At 37.1% G+C, this 19,516-nt stretch overlaps 1 protein-coding gene and 1 long non-coding RNA gene across 3 annotated transcripts in view; one reads left to right on the top strand and one right to left on the bottom strand.

Annotated features, from left to right (window-relative positions):
- LOC135166816 (neurexin 1) overlaps positions 1 to 19,516 on the bottom strand; it is a 191,918-nt gene that overhangs the window by 88,877 nt on the left and 83,525 nt on the right. For both annotated transcript variants that reach the window (XM_064129445.1, XM_064129446.1), the window contains exons 6-8: positions 14,146 to 14,172; positions 5,757 to 5,915; positions 3,806 to 3,955 (exon numbers count right to left, since the gene is read on the bottom strand). In XM_064129445.1, coding sequence (XP_063985515.1) covers positions 3,806 to 3,955; positions 5,757 to 5,915; positions 14,146 to 14,172 — 336 coding nt within the window. The remainder of the gene's footprint in view (positions 1 to 3,805; positions 3,956 to 5,756; positions 5,916 to 14,145; positions 14,173 to 19,516) is intronic.
- Positions 1 to 19,516, top strand: part of LOC135166824 (uncharacterized) — an 83,554-nt gene that overhangs the window by 29,311 nt on the left and 34,727 nt on the right. The gene's annotated exons all lie outside the window — the stretch shown is intronic.

The following is a 19,516-nucleotide window of genomic DNA, read 5'->3' as shown; positions in this document are numbered from 1 at the left end:
CTCAGGGCCCATTGTGACTCCGGGGAAAAAGACGCGTATACAGGTCATGAAGAACGAAGAACTCCGCAAAATTTTCTTTGGTACAATAGATTCCAGGAGAAATACAAGAGACAACAAAAACTTAGTTTATTTTTTATGAATTTAACCAGTTCTACTTCAACTGAATTTTTTGGTCCTCTCCAACAGGATTAAATCAGACGGGTTCAGCAATGAGAAAGAATGTAATCGGAACTTTCATCATGTCGAGACAATGTAATCATGATATGCCAGAGGAAAATAAAAAGTAATTAATTTAATTCTTGAAGCGTAATTCTACAGTTTCATCTGTATTCGATATAAATTTTAACTATTCGAATCATTTGAATCTTCCGCGACAGACATCAAAGAGAATTTCTGAATCCCGCATCCACTCATTGTAAATATTCATTTGGCGATGATCAATGACCCGATCGATACGTCTGGGTGCAATTCAGTGCTAATTAGATTTTTGAACAGATCGATCCAAAGGTTTTTCCATTTTCTTGAAAAATTTCCGAGTTTTTTTTCCAACTTATTACGTTTTTTATTGGAATCTTTATCTACGAGATCGCTATTTATGAATATGATAACGATTTTAGCGAAATCCACTCTAATCTATCTATTTATAACAATTAAAAGATTTAAAGTTCAATTTTGCCGGAGAAATCAATTTCTATTTTTTTTTAATCTCCGATTTTCTTTTACTTATGAGATTTTTTAGGGGAATCTGTTTTTGGGCTAACCGATTACGAATTGATAACGGTTTTCGCGAAATCAGCTCTAGTCAATCTATTTATAACAATTGAAAGATTTAAAGTTCAATTTTGCCGAAGAAATAAATTTCTCTTTTCATAGAGTTCAATATTATTACTTAACTGGCACTCGAAAATACAATTATCTCTCAGAAGATAAGTTCATTGGAAACATTGCTGAACTGCGATGAGTATCTAATCCCTAGTGATGAAATAGATAATTGAACTATTGAACATACAACCTGGCTGAATTTCAGAATAATATGACATGATTATCATGAGATCCATCCCTTGTATTATGCGAAACGTGATAGGTGCTTCAAGTGGTGCTTTTAATTATCGATGGTCTCTCATTCACTCCGGTGGAAGGGCTTAGGGATACGGATACAGAGGACTTTGCGGAGAGTTAACAGGTCCACCACACACGACGCGGTGCGGTGAACTGAGGGCTTGGACAAAGGTGCTAGCCATTTTCGTTGAAATTGTAATTATACAGCGACTACGACTACCGTCCGTTCTTGGCCCCTATTTGATCTACCTACAAAAGGGGTATTGATAATTAATACATTATGCTTAAGTAAGACTAACAAAGATGTCAAACCTGATCATTTATCGATGATCGGTGAAGTAAATGAAGATGATGATGGTGATGATTTTAATGCATCTTCTGTTGCGATTCTCCACAAAACACCGAACGAAAAAACTATCTGATTCTAAGATATTCGATAGCTAATAGTTAAATCGATGATGAATTGATTTTCCCACTGCTTTATAATCAACATAAAAAATTTTATCATGAAGATGTTTATTAATAACACAAAAACGTTTGTGATCAATATTTTTTTCATTCATTCAGAAGTTACAAATTTTGGAAGTTATGATTTTCATGTGATCACAGTCACCTGACTACAGTTTTTAAAGAACATATTTTGGAATTGTGGTATTATAACCCACTTCCTATTCAATTTAATTAATTAATTGATTCATCAATTATCATTCCATTCTTTCTGTTCAAATTGATATTTATAGAAAATGTATTTGAAAATAAAGAGGTGACTTATTCCGATAAAATTCTTCAGTGAAAATGTTGACAATGTAAAAATGTTCTGTATGAATATCTCTATTGATAATATTTGATCGGGGGGATTTGAAATAGGGGATAAACACTGTGAATATACGCAGCCTATCATTTTTTCGCTTCACTGCTACTTCGATTGGAATCAGTCATTCAGATAAAAAATGGACACATAAATTCTGAACAGATTCATCACCCGAACTGTATCAAATGATTTTATCAAATTTGGATCAATTGGACCAATTGCTGAGGACCTCATCCATCACGTTTTGATCCCTCGTCAGCTCTGATTTCATCCAAAATCAGAATCTGAGCTGAATTTCCACTTAATCATCTGGACCTGATGAGATTCCTTTCATGACTCTCTGGTCGGCTCAACGTCATCCAGCTTTTCATACCCAAATTTTCTTCGAAATTCTATCACATCTCATAATATCAACTTCAATGGGACTCTCGGAATTCGAAGGATTCCTGGGAGACTGGAACACTATTCATAAATTAGCATGACTTGGAGCAGTGGATCATCGAGGCTGCAAACAGTTTCGCACGTTGTTTACCGAACATCCTGGTTTGTCCGTCGGTCACTAGAGTAATTCCTCGATCTAACACCCGAAGGTGGTCAATCTGTGCTCGCAACCCGAAAATTGCACCTCAACCATGGGGATTAGTGCACTGCACAAGTGCCCTAAGCAAATATGCATGTATATGTATATATGAGCCAACATTATTGCTTTCGGAATCTATTGAGTTACTAACATTCTCATGCAGTCATCACCGGAGGTATTAATTCCGGAGTTATCGTAGAAGTGAAGATATCCCTGTATGGAAAAGGTTGGGATAGGGATTAGTGCGCCTTTGATCAGGCAGACGTGAATTTCAATATGTGATTTAATGGCTGGGTAACATGCACATACTTTGGCAGATACGCATGGAGAAGAGTAAAGTTTTCACCGACATAATCGCATTATCACTTTCATTTCACACTAGACTTTCGTAAAAAGGCAGATAGCTGGTGAACGTATTGATTGGGATTAAAATTTTTTTTATGATGTTCAATATCTCGAGCGTAAGTGAAACTAAAGTAATTAAATAATTATAATTTAATACGCGAGGATAGAGTACATTTGATGGTCTGATAGTAAACGTAAAATATTTTTAAGAGAATAAAATTCAAGTCTTGAAACAGGATTATTTTTACTAGATAGTAACAATTTTACTGATTGGGTTGGGTGGGAATCAATTAAATTTTGTATTTAACAGGTTTATTAACAAATGAGTCAACTGTCGACACACTCTCTTAGAAATTGATGTCCGTGTTGTTTAAGAAGAGAAGAAAAATTAGAAGAAATTAGAGACAGTTTTTCTACTTTTCCTAATTACACCAAAGTCGAGATCAATTTGTAAGACAGTGGCGATTCCCCTGGCGGATCAGTCGATCGAGAATTGATTGCCGGTCGATTTTGAAATCGGTTAATTCAGTTTGTCGTTTGACAATCGATTGAAAGTCGATTGAGCCAATGGGCTTTGGTGGAAACGACGATGAGTCGATTTCCTTAAATGTCGATTGAAAGTCGATTCCCAATGTCAGATAATTTTGAGTCGAGTAAAGCTCAACTGAAAAGTCGGTCGATCACCGAATAGAATATTCAAAAATAATTTCAACTAAATAAGAATCGACTTGAAAGTCAGTCTGACATCGCGGATCGACCTGCAAGAAATTCGATTTCGTATCGTTTCTACCACCGACTCGGCACCACAATCGACCATCAATCAATGCTCAAAGATGACCTGGATTGATCGATGTCACCGTCGACGGGAGCGTCAGGGTCGCTTTTGACTCATTGGAATGTTTAATTAATTATTGCTGCATAAAATTTAATTATTCCAGCAGTTCTTGTGACAAGGGATTACTCAATTAGGAACTACCGAAATTTATTAGATTGAAAAAATGTACACTCACGAGATGGGAGTCACGGGTTGTGAAGGTGACGGGATCTGACTTTGGCTCACGACAGTGAAAATCAATTCTGCCCCAGGCGGTCGCTCCTGTGGCGCCGGTTTTCGCAGCTTCAATCAACTCCATCTCAACGCCCTCAGCTTTGAACACAACCTGTGGAGAAATAAATTTAGGGGATTCCATGATTTTCTCGTGTATTGTTTGGTGCTACCACCGAGATATTTAATAATTTCGAAAAACTGAGTGTCACTTTAGTTCCCTATTATGTGAAATATTTGAACGCAGCTTTTCTTGCGGTCTCATAAAGAGAAAATTGAAATAATTAAGGTTAAATATTCAAAAATCCTGACAAGAGACGTAAACCTGAAGTGCCAACATCAAATGTACGAACACTAACTCAGTCGAGTTCTGCACATTATGATCTCCTGCTGGAAGCAGCCTCGACAGTGCCCTCAATAATTGGAATAATCGTCTTTCCTCGAGGGGGATATTCGGTGGTGGTGTTTGTTTACTGCGACCCCATGCGGAGGCGTCTCTGTACTAAAGATTTTATAACACCCCCGACTAGCAGCTGACTACCAAATTATGAATATTTTTTTCTGAAGGGTAATTGAGTAAATTCCACTATAATAATCATTTTGAAGAAACGAAATCTGTCAAATTATTTAATATATTTAAAAACGAATCGACAACTGGCGAATTTTCCAATCTTTCACTGCACACGGAAAAATGATCGCAAATTATACGCGATTGGAGTTTACCACAATTATAGGCAAGATTTTCTGCTTAACAATAGGGAATCATCAGCAATAAACTTCTTCATGTTGACCACGTGACGTCTATCAAAACTATTCTAATACCTTTGAAAAGCCGAAGTTATAAATGGGAATTTCATTGTTTCGGCCAGAATGACCAACAGTTCGCTCCATTATCAAGGTATTGTCCCTTCCGTGTTTCATTTCTATTGCTTTAGTTTTCTTATTTCCAGAACACTGACTCCGAAAACCTTCACACATGTGTCCCTATCGTTTCCGCTTCATGGACCATAAAGTATCGTCCGCGGTTCATTGGTTCTATCCCTTCCAGTAGGTGCACCAAACCGCCAATTATCAGGGAAGATTTGGCACTCGGTTCTCGAGGCTTTATGGACATGCGACAGATTACACAGGACCATTATTTTACGTGTGATTCTTTTTCCTTGTTTATTTTCCTCAATGTCCTTGACAGTGAAATTCTAGTGAATTTCAACAACTTCTAACGGAGGTCAGAAATGAAATCGTCGATCAAGTTTCCCGGGTCAGATATACAAGAACTAGTTGACGCCCTTTTGTTATCTTCTACCAGTTTTTTATGACATCTATTCTATTTCAGTCGAGCGAACAAAGCTTCCATTTTACACTTATAATTGTTATATATTTATGAAATAGCATTTGTTATTTTGTATGGCATGTATTGTCTCTAATTGAGAATAGGATTTCAAATTAACCGTAATTACCGCAGCTGCCCCATTCGTCGTTGATTTTACTGAAGCTTGTTCTTATTCGATTTTCGAGTCGAACTTTAAGAGGATCGATTCTTATTCGAGTGGATCGAATGAGATTCGATTCTCGACTTGTCATTCGAGATTTTTGGACATAGGATTTGCATTGCCTTCAATAATTGAAATAATCTTCATCCCTCGGGGGTGATATTTAGTGGATGTTTTTTTTGTTGACTGCGACCCCATGCGGTGGCGTCTCTGTACTAAAGATTTTATTTGTCCTGACGGCTGCAATGTTTCGATTATGGCTGACATTTTCGATTAATCGATTTCAGGTGTCATGTCTTTCGTACATAAAGATAAGGGAATTGGCACAACTACGCAGTCTGTCACCATCAAATTGACAAACAATCCTCTCAAACGTGAAAAATGTAATTGGCCCTCAAAATATTATTAATGAAAGGGGAGTAATACCTTTCGCAGACATCCAACAAAGTTGGTGATTCCTTTGGCACCTTGCAACGCTTTCGGATCAGCACCACCACCCACTAATAGTTGCTTACTCGGCAGTCGTGTGAATGAACCAGCTGTGTGGGCGTGCTCAGCGTAAATACTGTCCACGATCGCTGATAGCTGTGAACAAAACAGTAGAGGAACATTTTTTTAATTCAGTCTAAATAAAAAAGCTATTATTTATGCTGTTGATGATATCAAACGGGACAGACTAATGATGTTGATGATGATAATGATGTTGACGTTGAGGAATCAAATTCTATTTTATATTCGCGAGGGAGTAAATATCATCGAGTGATTTTTTAAATTTTCCATTGCCATCAAAAGCGCTCTTCTCACTTCTAGAAAAATTAATTTCTCAATTGAAAATTGTGCATTAACTGTGTTTTAAATTGGAAAATTTGTTGAAAGCGCAAATTTTGAATAATGAATTTCATAAGTTGGAGTTTATTATTTATAATTTATTATCGGCTTCTTCCGAATAGGCTTTAACGTTGTTTATTTCGGTTCTTTTGACTGTTTATACGCGATATCGTAAGTGAAAACGACCGTCTTCAAAACGATCCCATATCTTTCACTCATCTGAAGTTATGAATAGTTAGAAAGACTTCAAACAGATCTGAATAGTGAAATTTATCTCAACCGAAAGAAAGGAGTAATTTCATCTTAGATAATAAACGTAGTCTACTTTTCATTTAATGTTTTCAAACCCTCCAAATACTTCTTAAAACAAACGAAATGAGATTGAAATTATTCAGACTGAGAGGTTAAACATTCTCAAGCGAAATGCTGTAGAAATGCGCATTTCTATTGTCTATAGACGGGAAAAGTTGAATATTACTTGAATGAAAGTGATCTCAAGGGGATAAGGTAATAAGGTGGAGTTTTATAGTATACAAGTGGGCTCTAAGAGTATTCGTAACGAACTTTCCACTGGAGAGGTAAGATCTTTGGTGGATTTTATTAGACGCCCGTTGAGTAACAGCGATAATGCGGTAAAGAGTGCTCTCTGCATTGCAGGCTTTTATTTGCGGAAAGAAAAACATCTCAATGATGAATTTGAGGAGTGGGAAAATAACTTGAGATGGCCACTTGGGAAACAGCTTTCTCAAGTCAATACGCTTCATTTTTCCTTTCGTCTCCATGTTATTTTTGTATAAAATGCAATTTCATTACGGTTTAAAGGGAAATATCAAATCTTTATTGCGACTGTACTGATAAAAGGATTTTGTTATATCATTCTAGCGGATTTGGTTGAACGTTATTCTCCATCATGGGTAAGATAACAGCACTTCGGTGACAATTATCTGAGTGACTCGAGTAGAAATTCGGGAAGGTCACCTGGATTGCATATCAGTCTAGGATTTGGAATGCGTAAAGTTGGCCTCAATGGTGATTCAGGGATGAGGAACTGATCAGGTACTGAAAGGGGGCCTTAATTTCGCATTTCTTAATAAGTTCAAACTCTTCGTTCAAACTTGTCATAATTCTATCAGTAACTGACAGATAAAGAACTGATCAGGTACTAATAAGGCATTCCTTGATAAATTTAATCTTTACGTACACCCACAGAACGGATTAGTTATTACAAAAGAATATGTAGTTCATTTAAATAAATTGAAACAAAATAGTTAACTAAATTCATTCGCTGACATTAACCGAATTTTTCATTAACCAATCAATGAAAATTGATTGTTCTCTTTCACGTCATGAAGACCAAAAAGATCGACTAATTGTCGATTATCGTTTCTTTGTTTCACAAGACTCTTCATTTACTATCGTCAGAATAGAGAATGATAAGCCACTGAATGCACGTTTCCAACATTTACACAGATAGAGTTGTAATTAAGAGTTGTACAACAACCCTGTTAGTTCAGTTCATGGAAAACGAAGTCTGGAAGCGACAATACAGGTTTCACAGAAGGTAGCAATAGTAAAATATCGCCTGGGGTGCAAAATTGCGTTGATTGCTCGGATGAAAGAGAGCATTACTAAATTACTAGCGCCTCTGTACTCCGTATATCGTTCAAAGTTATGCAATTCAATTATTCAATAATTGACGACGGGTTCATTGATGTTTGCGACAAACGAATATCGTCAAAAACATTACGACGCGAATATTTTTTAAAGTATTGTGATGCAAAGTCGTGACGATATTGATTTAATAATTGGATTCGAGGCAAAATGTTACCAAACGAAAATTTCTGAGGAGAACTGCGATCGGAGGGTTAATCAGCCCTCGTTCGACCACTGTTTCACCCCTAAAATATCGAGACGATTTAGTATATCGTTGGATAGTCCTCAGGTGTTGAAAAATATAAATAATCGAGGACAATTCATTAATAACATTAATACTGATTTTTAAAACAACTTGATGTTCCATAAAGTCAATTTAATTTCAACATTGATTATGATGTCGTAAATCGCCTGTAAGAAATTTATATGATTTTTATATTGATGATTGATGAGAATTGAGAAAGTTGAAATCCTGATTGAATGCTGGTATTTCAAAGTCGTGTTGAATATATGACGTGTTAGATTTGGGAATAAACCTTCTCATTTTGAAGGGACGGGATAACTGCAAGAGGACAGAATTCCCTGAAAATCCGATGCTTAACGACAATTCCTTTCAGAGATCTGAGGCACTACGTGCTCGTCTAGGCTGACATCAAGAACTATTTTAGTGAACAAACACGTCTCCCTCTTTGTAGGAAATGCAACGCGAATGGCGTATGTCGCCAGAGTGAACGAATAATTCAGGATGATTTTATCACGTGTAATGAATCACTTGACTAATTTATCACAGATTTGTGAATAAATCGTTGTGAGTTATCTACCCAAAGGATTAACTTGACATGAATAAGATTTTCTGCAGTTGAAAATACATAAAAAAACTTAAATTATGTATAAGATATGTTTAAATTAGATATAAAATATTGTTGATCCTGGTATGCGTAAATTTTAGTGGTAAAATCGATAAGAGATTGATTCCCCCCCCATTTTATTATGTACTATGAATACATAAACAATCCAAAAATGTTTATGATCAATATGTGCACTCAATCTCTTAGAAACGACGGCAAAATTTGGGATAAAATATCACTAAAAGGGTTTATCATGGAGGATTTTCCAAAACGACTCCATGTGCCATACCTTTAACAATTCAGTAGATTTGTTATCGTTTTGTTTGTTCACTCATTATCGATTCTCTTTACCTTTGGCATCGCCAAAATAACTCTGTTCTGCCTATTTCCCCGAATTCACGGATCCATCAAACTAAAGAGTGACGATGTTATCGTGGAATGGAGTCATTCAAAACAATATCAGGGGCGTACGACGTAATCAGGGGTCAGGATCCCTCTCGTCATCGGGGGGTAAATATAGTACAGCCATCTTGTGATCATTTTTGAAACATTGAGGCCACATATTGAAGATAAACATTTTTGAATTATTTGATCTATTTACAGCAGATAGTAGACTCCTGGGGAAATTATTTTTTTCTAGATACTGGCATCGAAAATGAAAATATATTGAGATGAACTAAAAAAATATACTTGAATTAAGTATAAAATATAATCAAAGTAATTATATTATTATACTTAGTTCAAGTATATAACATATACTTAAGTCAAATATATATTTGAAATATATTTGATTGAAGTAATTTTTTTTTCTGGAGGACATGACTGTTCTTAGTTTATTGAACCAGAGGTTCTTCCTCTTATGTTTCCGGGGTCATTACTATTGGTTGCGGATCGTATTGCATTCCCTGTGCCAGTGGTTAGCATGCATCTCTGGTTCACCTACCACAGCTTCTCAGACACTATAAACTACGATACTCACGTTGGAGGGTTAATTTGACCGTATATCCTGCGGTTCTTTACGTGCAGAATCTATTCACAATTAATTACCCAAACATACGTGCATTTCCTCAGTTCTATGTCCATCTCCAATGATACTTCATGAAGGTATGATTTAATAATTTGTCTGGACACAATTATTCAATCTCCATTGGTGATGCACATGTATTCCATGTCTAATGATTCAATGGCTCAACCTGAGCCTCTTAGAAATTCATCTTGCGTTTGTCTACACTGATATCGACTGTTTGGGAAACACGTTGTTTTGTCTGTTTATAGGGAGGGAATTTTTAACGAAATGGTAATACTTTTAATTTATAAGTTCATTTCGAATATGAATGCGTTAAAATGTGGTAAAAAAGAGAGGAGACAATTTTAGGACGTTTTTAAATTCAAGGATAGTCCACCACTACAATGCTAATATCGCAGTTCTTTCATTAAATATATTTCTGTGTGTGAATGGCAAGCGTTGATGAATTTTGACATGAAACACTTCGTAAAATCCGGCGAAATATTACGGAATAATAAGAACTCATCGGAGAAAAAAAAACAGGAGTGGAAGGGGCGTCTTCATTCCGCCAATTTCTCTCTCACAAAAAATAAGGGTGAAAAACTTAGCAAAGTCGAGGTCGGGAGGGTTCGCCGTGTCTTGCTTAACTCATGTGCCTGCAGCTGACTACATTCGGTGGTTTAGGGTGCGAAAAACCGACTAAAATGCAAAACACCGCGACGTGCAACGTACACAATTCACTTGACCTATGTTTTCATATTCTTATTTGAGCATAAGGAGTTGCATGCAACCGACAGGTCAGAGAGTTCTTCATCATAATATTTAATATATTTTTCTTGAATACTTTCAACAAAAGAAACAGAAATCATTAGTGAAGCGGTAGAAGGGTTTAAGTCGAAAGAGACAAATTTGACAGGAGAGACGAAAAAATATCAGGTGTCTCAGAATGTTTTTCGTTTTTAGATGTTAAATACAATTCAAAAACGAAAATCATTCTGACACATCCTTTATTTGTGGCTCCGTTGTTCTGAATTTCAGTCAATGGTGATTTTGATTACGTGTTGAATGATTTTACCCCACAATCAGTTGTGCATTCTCCCGATGATTATTTATTTGATTTGATGGAATTAGCTCGATAATGTAGACGCAATCAAAGGGTCAAGTGGAGTAGTTCTCGTGCTCTTAAACTTCAATGGAGTTATGTCGACTTAAACCACCCGTCAATAATAAACGAGTTGTAGTTCAAAAATTCATTGGTGGAGAATATTTAGAAAATTTCTACTATTATGAACAATTGATATAGTGATATTTTTACATGAGGACTGAAACTAGGGGAAACCACAGTGAGAAAATAAGAGTAAACAAGTTGTTTGATTAACGCGAGGAGATTCGTTTCGAGACATGAATGATAAGCGTTTTAATTTGAATCTTCATCAGCGGAATACGTTCATGGAATCATCATCAGATGAAAAAATATCTGGGTCAGTTAGAGGGCGCTCATCAGTGGCTAGATTTCGGTAAAAAGACCAAGTCTCGTCGTTGATGTAGGGAAGTAGATTTAATAAATCCTTCTTCTTGTTCTTTTACTTGATGAACCAAATAAGAACTATGTTGACTTAACTCTTTTTTGTATCAAACTCTTTCGGGCTATGTCGACACACCCTTTTGGGAAATTTATTTAGCACAAAATTACAACTTAACTCGCTCTATTTATTTTAAAAAAACCGCTCCACTTATTCCAAAATTAAAATTGTTTCTGCAACAGATGCATTACGTGTTGAAGAGTCTACTAACATGAAAATCAATGAAAAAAAATGATTTAAACTGATTTACCACTTCGCTACTGAAATGATCAAGATTATTAATTCGCAAAGGAGTAATGAGAAAAAGAGCGGCAATTTATCATAGAAATTTTCATTTTCAAGTAATGTTTCATGACACATTCGTCTAGACAGATTTCATGAGGCGATACATTTTTAATTTAACGACACTAATAAGTCTCGGGAGCGCGTGAACTTTAATTTGCAGAGTTAAGTGATATTTAATGAGATATACAAAGTACATACCACAAGGTGGGCTAAACCACAGGCGTAATTTAGTGTACATACTGGTGCAGCCATCGCAGATATCACCCAAATCGTCACTAATTTGCCGTATTCCTGGTATTTAGGGATAACACCGGTGTATTCCGGAGTTATCGAGGCATGAGAGAGCATCATGCACTAATTAAAGATAGATTGATGAACATGATTTGACGGTACATGCTCTCGCGAGTCTCTCATAATTATTTCCTTCATTTTTATGCAGCAAAATATATTTAATGTTGTAAATTTCGACAATTAGTTGTTCAACATTAAATAATTGGTTCATTAGCGAAGTGGTCAATCGAATTACGTCATTAACATGATTAAACATATTTCCCTAACTTTTCCAGCAAAAAATATTAATACAAAATGCAGGAGAAAAGAGATTAGAAACTTAATTTTTCAAAACTGAAAATATCTATAATATATTATCACATTATAATATATAATCTATTATATGTTGTGTATAATATATGATTTCATTTCCATTTTCCCTGAAAATTAATGAGAAAAAAAAATTATGATTGAAAATCTCAAAATTAAAGAGTTTTGAATTCAATTTACCCGCCTCAGACAGCTGTTAACCAATGAAAAATCGTCGTTACAGACTTTCGAGATATCGTTAGTATCGATGCTCCTCCGTTCTACAATAGGAAAAAAAAGAAGCCACGAAATTCATCAAAATTTTTTATCGATAATTTGCATTCGTCACAACTTCCTCGAAAAGTTCTACCGCAGGAGAAACTTTAACCGGATCTTATTTCTTCCCTTCGTCTGTCAGAATTCGAAAAGAAGTGGGACCAGCCGTGAATAACAAATTTTCGGTGGTATCTACCCCCGGTAATTCTTGACATTTGAAATCCCGTTGTGAAACCAACTTCACCGGTGTTCATCCGAGTTTGAATTTTAATCCATAAATTTTGGGGCCCTCCATTGTATTTGTTTCTTGCAAGTATTTCATCCGTGGTTTTAGTATTCTCTTACCACTATCCGGGTGTTGTGACTTCCGACCGACGCCCCGTGTATGGTACATAATATGCAACAAGAATGGGCTGGTGTTGGTAAGTGGTTGGCACTTATTCAATTTTCCTTTATGGCTTTATGAAAGCAACTGATGTCTACGATAAAAATTATTTGTCCTAGATTTCAATGGTAAGTCATGAATTTAAATGAGGGTACACGGAATGAAAAATCTGACAATTTTTGTAGTGTCATTCCGATAAAATTACTGTTTTGCCTTACAATCTCAGCACAAACCACAGAACTCAGAAAAATTACTATGCGGTATAGTAAAATTTCTTTTTCGGTTATATGCATATGGAGGGGCGGGCCAAATGGGCTGACGGGGCAAGATGGACTTGAAGGATGAAAAATAATTATAAAAATGTCACTGGCGGATTTCGTCAGACGCGCACGAATATTCAGTAAAAATTACATCGTAGTCGGGGAGCGAACTGCGAGTTCGGTAATTTTTCTAAAATGCTTCAATCCTAGATTCACTAGACGGAGAGAAAAATTCTTGAAAAATTACGTACCTGATTACGTTCCAGAATCTACCAGTCAAAATTACTGAGCGTTCCACACTTTTTTTTGGAACGATCTGAACGTTTTCCTGAAATTTCCCTAAAAAAGTGGGTAACGATTCCGTAATTTTACCCGAATATTGTTTTGACTAACCGATTACGGAACAGGCCCGTCATTTTCCCAGAATTTTTCTCTCCGTAAAACTATTACCAGTTTACCCAGTTTATTATTACCGACTATAACCCAAATGATACTTTTATGGCTATATAACATACGCTATTTTATGTTATTGGGCCCGAAAGTGGTAATTCATCCGACCCAAGTGACTTTACAATAGCTCCTCATTAAACCTAATGACCTAAAACTCTCTCACTGAATTAACAATAATTAACAACCCAGTTAATTAAACCAAATTACAAAAGAATATTCACCAGAACTGATTCCGTAAAATGAACCGAATCCTTCTATCAGTGAACAGATAAGTTCCGTCTACAGAGAAGAGGATTTATTCAATGTTCGAGGGTTATTATTCTTGATACGTTCTTTTCGTGGAAGGTTTATCACTACACCACCCTTTGCCCCCTGTGTGTAAAATCGAGGAACAACTTTTCTAGGTAAGATAAAGCGATGGTGCCATTCCGTCGGGGGATGAGAAAATGGTGAGACAGGATGAAATCCTTTCGAAAGAAATGACGATCATTTTTAACAAGATCCATCTTCCTAACATCAATTCGTCTGCAATGCACTCTTCGGGTTGTATCTCGACTCGCTTTCTCTCACATGCAGTACAATGGATGGTGTATCAAGGGGAATGTGTGCTGGACTTATTGTCTTCTATTTCACGTATGAAGTATCATTTGGGAAGTGCTTACCTTGCAGAATCTCGTGATGGACGATATCTGTAACAGAAAGGTTGTTTTTTCAAGTGAGTGAACGTGTAATAATAGAAGAGAATTTATGCGAAGTTATTTTTTAAAAAAAAGTTGTGGTGGAAATCGGACGCTTTGTTAGTCCGCAGAACTTTATTCAGTAACTAGATGCTATTATCAGGAATTTACAATGTCGAGGTACAGCTAGGAAATGGAGAAGGTGGACCGACCAATTACATGATATTTATGGGGATTTTCTGAACTGTAAACTCGATACATATCATCCGGAAAATGTGAGAAAGATTCTCAGATTATTATTAGAGATCTCGTATTTCTAAAACATTGGTTCGAATCAATAATCCAATGGAGTATTAGCAGAATATTTATTATTCATTTGTTATCAGCCTGCTAATGGGCTGAAGAAACTTGGTGACAGTGACAAGATATTTTTGGGGATTTTCTAAACTGCCAAATTGAGAAGAATCATCCGAAAAATTTGAGAACGAAACTGGTTCAAATCAATAATCCAACAGAATATTAACAAAATATTTATTATTCATTAAGTGTCAATCTGCTAATGCGCTAGGAAAACCTGGTTACAGTGACGCTGTTAGTTACTTGGTTTTATTAATTTTAGGGATTTTCTCTGCCAAAAGCCAGCTGAGGAATTTCAAACGAACGAGGGGTGCATTGTCTACCCTTCTCATTGTTCGAATTTGGGTGCGTTGGAGACGATACCTTCACGTGAGTGTGATCGGTTGTTTTATAGTTTAACGTTGGGGATTGAATGGGCCTTTCACGGTGCTTAGCGTTCAAGCCAAGGGTTCCAAACCCAGTGTTAATCAAGATCGATGCAAGCTTTGGTTTCCAGGTTGATTCAAGCTTGGTTTCCAAGCTTGTATCGACCTTCATTAATTCTTGCGTTGGGGATTGATTCACAGGTGAAAACCAAGCTTACATCAAGCCATAGTCTTGGTCCCGGCTTGGCTGATACCACTATGCATGCAAATTTTTGAATTGAACTGAAATTGAACTTTATAAATGTTCTGTATTGGATTCTATGCATTGCACTGAGTTTAATATCCAATAAAAAAAAAAGCCACTCATATACGATGGCCTCATATTTTGAATTATCAAGGAATCTGCCAACGACTTACATAAAGCGTCATATTCTCGTTATATATTCACGATGTAACGGAGCGCGTAAAGTGGAATATGTGAATTCGCAATTTCATGGATATTCAGTACAGCGGAGGAGTGGATGGGATGGGAAAGAGGTGGATGATGGCATATTCCGCTATGGTGAGTATAATCCGGTGGATTACCTGACGGCTTATAACATATCAATGGCCTATGAGGGCGTGAAAATCCCATCACATCCGAATTACAGGTCAATTTTTCTCAGCAAGCATATCCGGACGATAAGGATCAATAATAATTCAGCTTCGAAGGCTTTCATATCTCATCCCCAATGCCTTTGAAATTCATGTTAACGTGAAATTACTGATTGTTGAATAAATCCAATGATTATTTCAATGGAGAATAACCCGTAGCGATAATTTCCAGTGAATGAATGACATGAATTATGCCAACATTCAATGCAAACCCGTTGATTAGAATCAATATAGAATGTGGAGATTGATGAACATTGTACATCCGTGACTCATGACTCGAATGAGTTATCCATTTACACTTGATATGCGAGATAATTGAGCGTGCGTGGAGGATATCTATTGTTGGAGTTGATGAAGTAATCCAACCAAAAGTTGGTTAATTGCAAGGAATCGTTTTAGGAAAGATGTGTAGAGGCAGTTGACCTGACTTGAAAGGATTCAACTATTGATGAGCAATTTGATCACTTGGCTGCATTTATGCCCATTTTGGGAGATGATCGAAAGTATCGACAGTTTTGTTACCGATCGAGCAAGTAATAGTGCTCTTATTTTAATTCTCAGCCAGAATTAGATGACGAATATACTTGACAAACCAGCAAAGTGAATCCTTTTTCCGCAAGTGAGTCGTTATTTCAACCCTTTAGCCGACCCATTCTGCCCCCAGCCCGGCAATTTATCTTTATTTTCATTTACCACATGCATACCCTTTCGTGCCTTAACATTTTCTTCCCATTCCCTGCGGTGCCATGAGATCGACTTTTTCCCAAACTCTACCGTATTTGCACGGGGACTGAGGGAAACCATGGAAGACCCCAACCGTACAATCGGCCGATTGTGCAGGGACCTAGTGTACCCTTCTCTCACACTGACCACACGACTTCGCTAGGTCTCTCACACCCGCGCCTTCTGCTCAGCAATTCTTTAAGCCGGCGATGTTCCTAAGTGGTCACCCATCCAAGTACTAACCAATCGAAACGTTGCTTAGCTGCGATGTCCGCCGGAGCAACATCTTACTCGTTTTTTTTTTCAAAACATGTTTATTTAACCATTAAATATATACAGAACGAGGGTACAATATTAAACTTATTGACCACGAGAAAAACATGAGAAAAACGTAGATTCATTATATATGAAAGAAACCAATTTGTAATTGGTGAGTACATACGCACAAGCACGCTTCGCATCACTGGAGTGTAATGTTATATGTGTGTGGTGGTTCATTGGCTTTGAGGATGTCAAAGTCAGTGACATATTTGTTCAGAATTTTTGTTTTTCGTTTTAGAGACCAGAAAAATGGCGAGGAAAACTGGTCAGAGATATTTGGGAAAACATCTTACTCGTCCAACCCTTACTCTCGGTATAGTTCAGAAATTTTTTTCAACTCTCTAGGGCACCCCTACACATACCAAAAGTTTTCCAACGCCCATCTGACGTGCGAAATAATTTTTAATTTCACCGGGGAATCCCCTAAGCGGATGGTTGACTGCAGGGAATTTTCAAGATAGGCCACAACTCGTCTATTTTCGCGGCAACAATTCTGAAGATGAAAGTAGATCATAGAGGTCCTGGGTGTAGAAGTGTGGAGGAGACAGCAACGGAAGCGGACATGGATTGAGCGTAGGTTAATAACCGAAACGCCCTCTGGCACTGCTAGACCACTGGCATTCGGCAGTTGGAAGGGCCCTATACTAGGGGATGGAGAGGGTCTATAGTTGTTCGACTAGCAGCCGGAAGGGCTACAATTGATGAGGCTAGGAGTTACATTTTCGCGGCTTCAGGTGTGTCTTCTCTGAGCCCAGGGCCAATTAGGTAGATAACTGACCATCAGAGTGCTCGAGGCAAACAATGGGAAATTTCGGAGCCGGCGAAATTGATGAGATCAACTAGCGCGTATTAACCTAGCCTCAGAGTAAGCGGTGGTTATTCTCTATCTCGAGGATTTCAGTTGTGGTTGGAATCTGGGCGATAAAACTTTGTATTTTCATATGAAAATTGAGGGAAAATGCGGGCAAAGGCGAAAGAGAATATCAATTTTTTTTCTGTCAATCGATTTGAATCAAATCAAAGAATGGACTTGAATCAAATCGAAGAATCGACTTGATTCAGCTGTAAAAATTGGCTTGAGTCCAGCCAATCATCAGTCTCATTTAAGTCAATTTTTTGGTTGTACTCCTATAATTTAATCCTAAGATTTAGAGGAATTATGATAAAAAAAATTCAACTGGTCTCTACAGTAATGACGATATATTACTGTGGTTGCTGGAGAGTCAGGAAATGAGTTGACTCGTGAAAATTGGACTCGGAATTTAACACAGAAACGGAAAGTCACCAGAAGCAAAAGAGAAAAAGAATAGAAGTTGGCAGAGAAAATTTGACAAAAGAATTTTCATTAGTTAAATGACACCTCATAATATTTCTCTTTTGGTCTGATACTGGCCCACAACCCCTTTGATCAATAACACATATTTTAATGGAGGTCCATTCGTATTCACAATCATTCATAGTTTCTCATAACGATACAAAAACGAGTTCACATCCATACGGTCCCATAATAACGATATCGATTTCGGTAATACGATAATCTACTGCGAGTGAAATTCGAAAGGCCTAGCCTACACAAATTAATGCAGTGACGGCAATGATATTGGGGAAAATAATTTTGCAATGTGGTCACATTTTCACATTATATGAATACAGCTGGTGATATTTACGGTGCAGATGCCACCTAGAACTAAGTCTAATGGAAAATTTAATGAGCCATTACATTGCCACACCTATGCAAAATCATAATTCTCCATTTTCCTACTGCAACTGTTTGCGTTGAATATTCATATAGTCGACTGTATATTTTTTTTATTTGAATAGTTAATACCAGCGGTGCTGCTGGTGATTCATATAATGACCGATGTACGTGAATATGGCATAATAATGTACACTTGACAAAATTTTACGTAGTAAGATATTGCAGGACTCTAGTTAATCGCCGGTGAACAAGGAGCGGTAATTTTTTAAAACTCTTATGTGATGGGGTACACACTGAGAAAATTCCTATAAAAATTGCAGGTACTGGAAAATATTGCCTTCCCTCGGGTGTGAACAAATCTAATATTGTTAAGATAAAATTTCTGAGGATTTCTGGTGAATTTCCCCGGAAATTCGGGAGTAATTCACGTTTAAGGTAAGAAAAACGTCGTGTCAGCATTGGAAAAATTTCAGGTCAAATTCTACAAATGGAACAGGAGAAATCCCAGTGCTGACACCGGTCATGACACATTTCCTATGCCGACACCATAATTATTCATAGAAATTTCTCTCTGTGGAGATCGATAAAATTAAAAAGCGTTTTCTCACGTCAGATGGGGATTGGAAAACTTTTGGTCTCCGTAGTGGTGCCCTAAAAAGTAAGAAAAAGGGCCGGACTAAGGGTAGAACAGCCGGAGAAGGGTGAAAATGAGGATTTTTGTATTTTTTTTTAATTCAAAAATGTCCCTGGACCACAATTTTCATTGGGTTGGGGCCTACGAGTTCTCAAAATATTCGGAATTCCATTGACAGATCCCCCGAAACATATTTTTTCTACAATTCCAATTTATGATTTCTCAATGGATCTTCAACGAATGGGCTGTCATGGGAGCCCCAATACTCCCTGAGATATCCTCGACCAATGAACGACCTTCTATCGGCCATTGTCCACCCGATTTGGGCCCAATGATCGCCCGTATTGCAGAGATCGGTGATCTCCACCGAGAATCGTCATTTCCTGGTATTTTCAGATATAATTTGACTCCAAATCAATCTCAGAACTCGACTCTCGTCAATAATTATGTACAATTTTGTTGACACTCAGCGGATTCGGTAATAACACCCCCAGGATTGGCCACGTTCTCTCTTAACAGCAATCAACAGCAGTCTAAGTCGCTGTGCGAGCGATACACGCAATATCCTATGGGTGGCATTAGAATCATGCCGAGCTTTATTAC

This window comes from Diachasmimorpha longicaudata, chromosome 10, assembly GCF_034640455.1.
Source record: "Diachasmimorpha longicaudata isolate KC_UGA_2023 chromosome 10, iyDiaLong2, whole genome shotgun sequence".
Lineage (NCBI taxonomy): Eukaryota > Metazoa > Arthropoda > Insecta > Hymenoptera > Braconidae > Diachasmimorpha > Diachasmimorpha longicaudata.
This window is presented reverse-complemented; position numbering and strand designations above follow the sequence as displayed.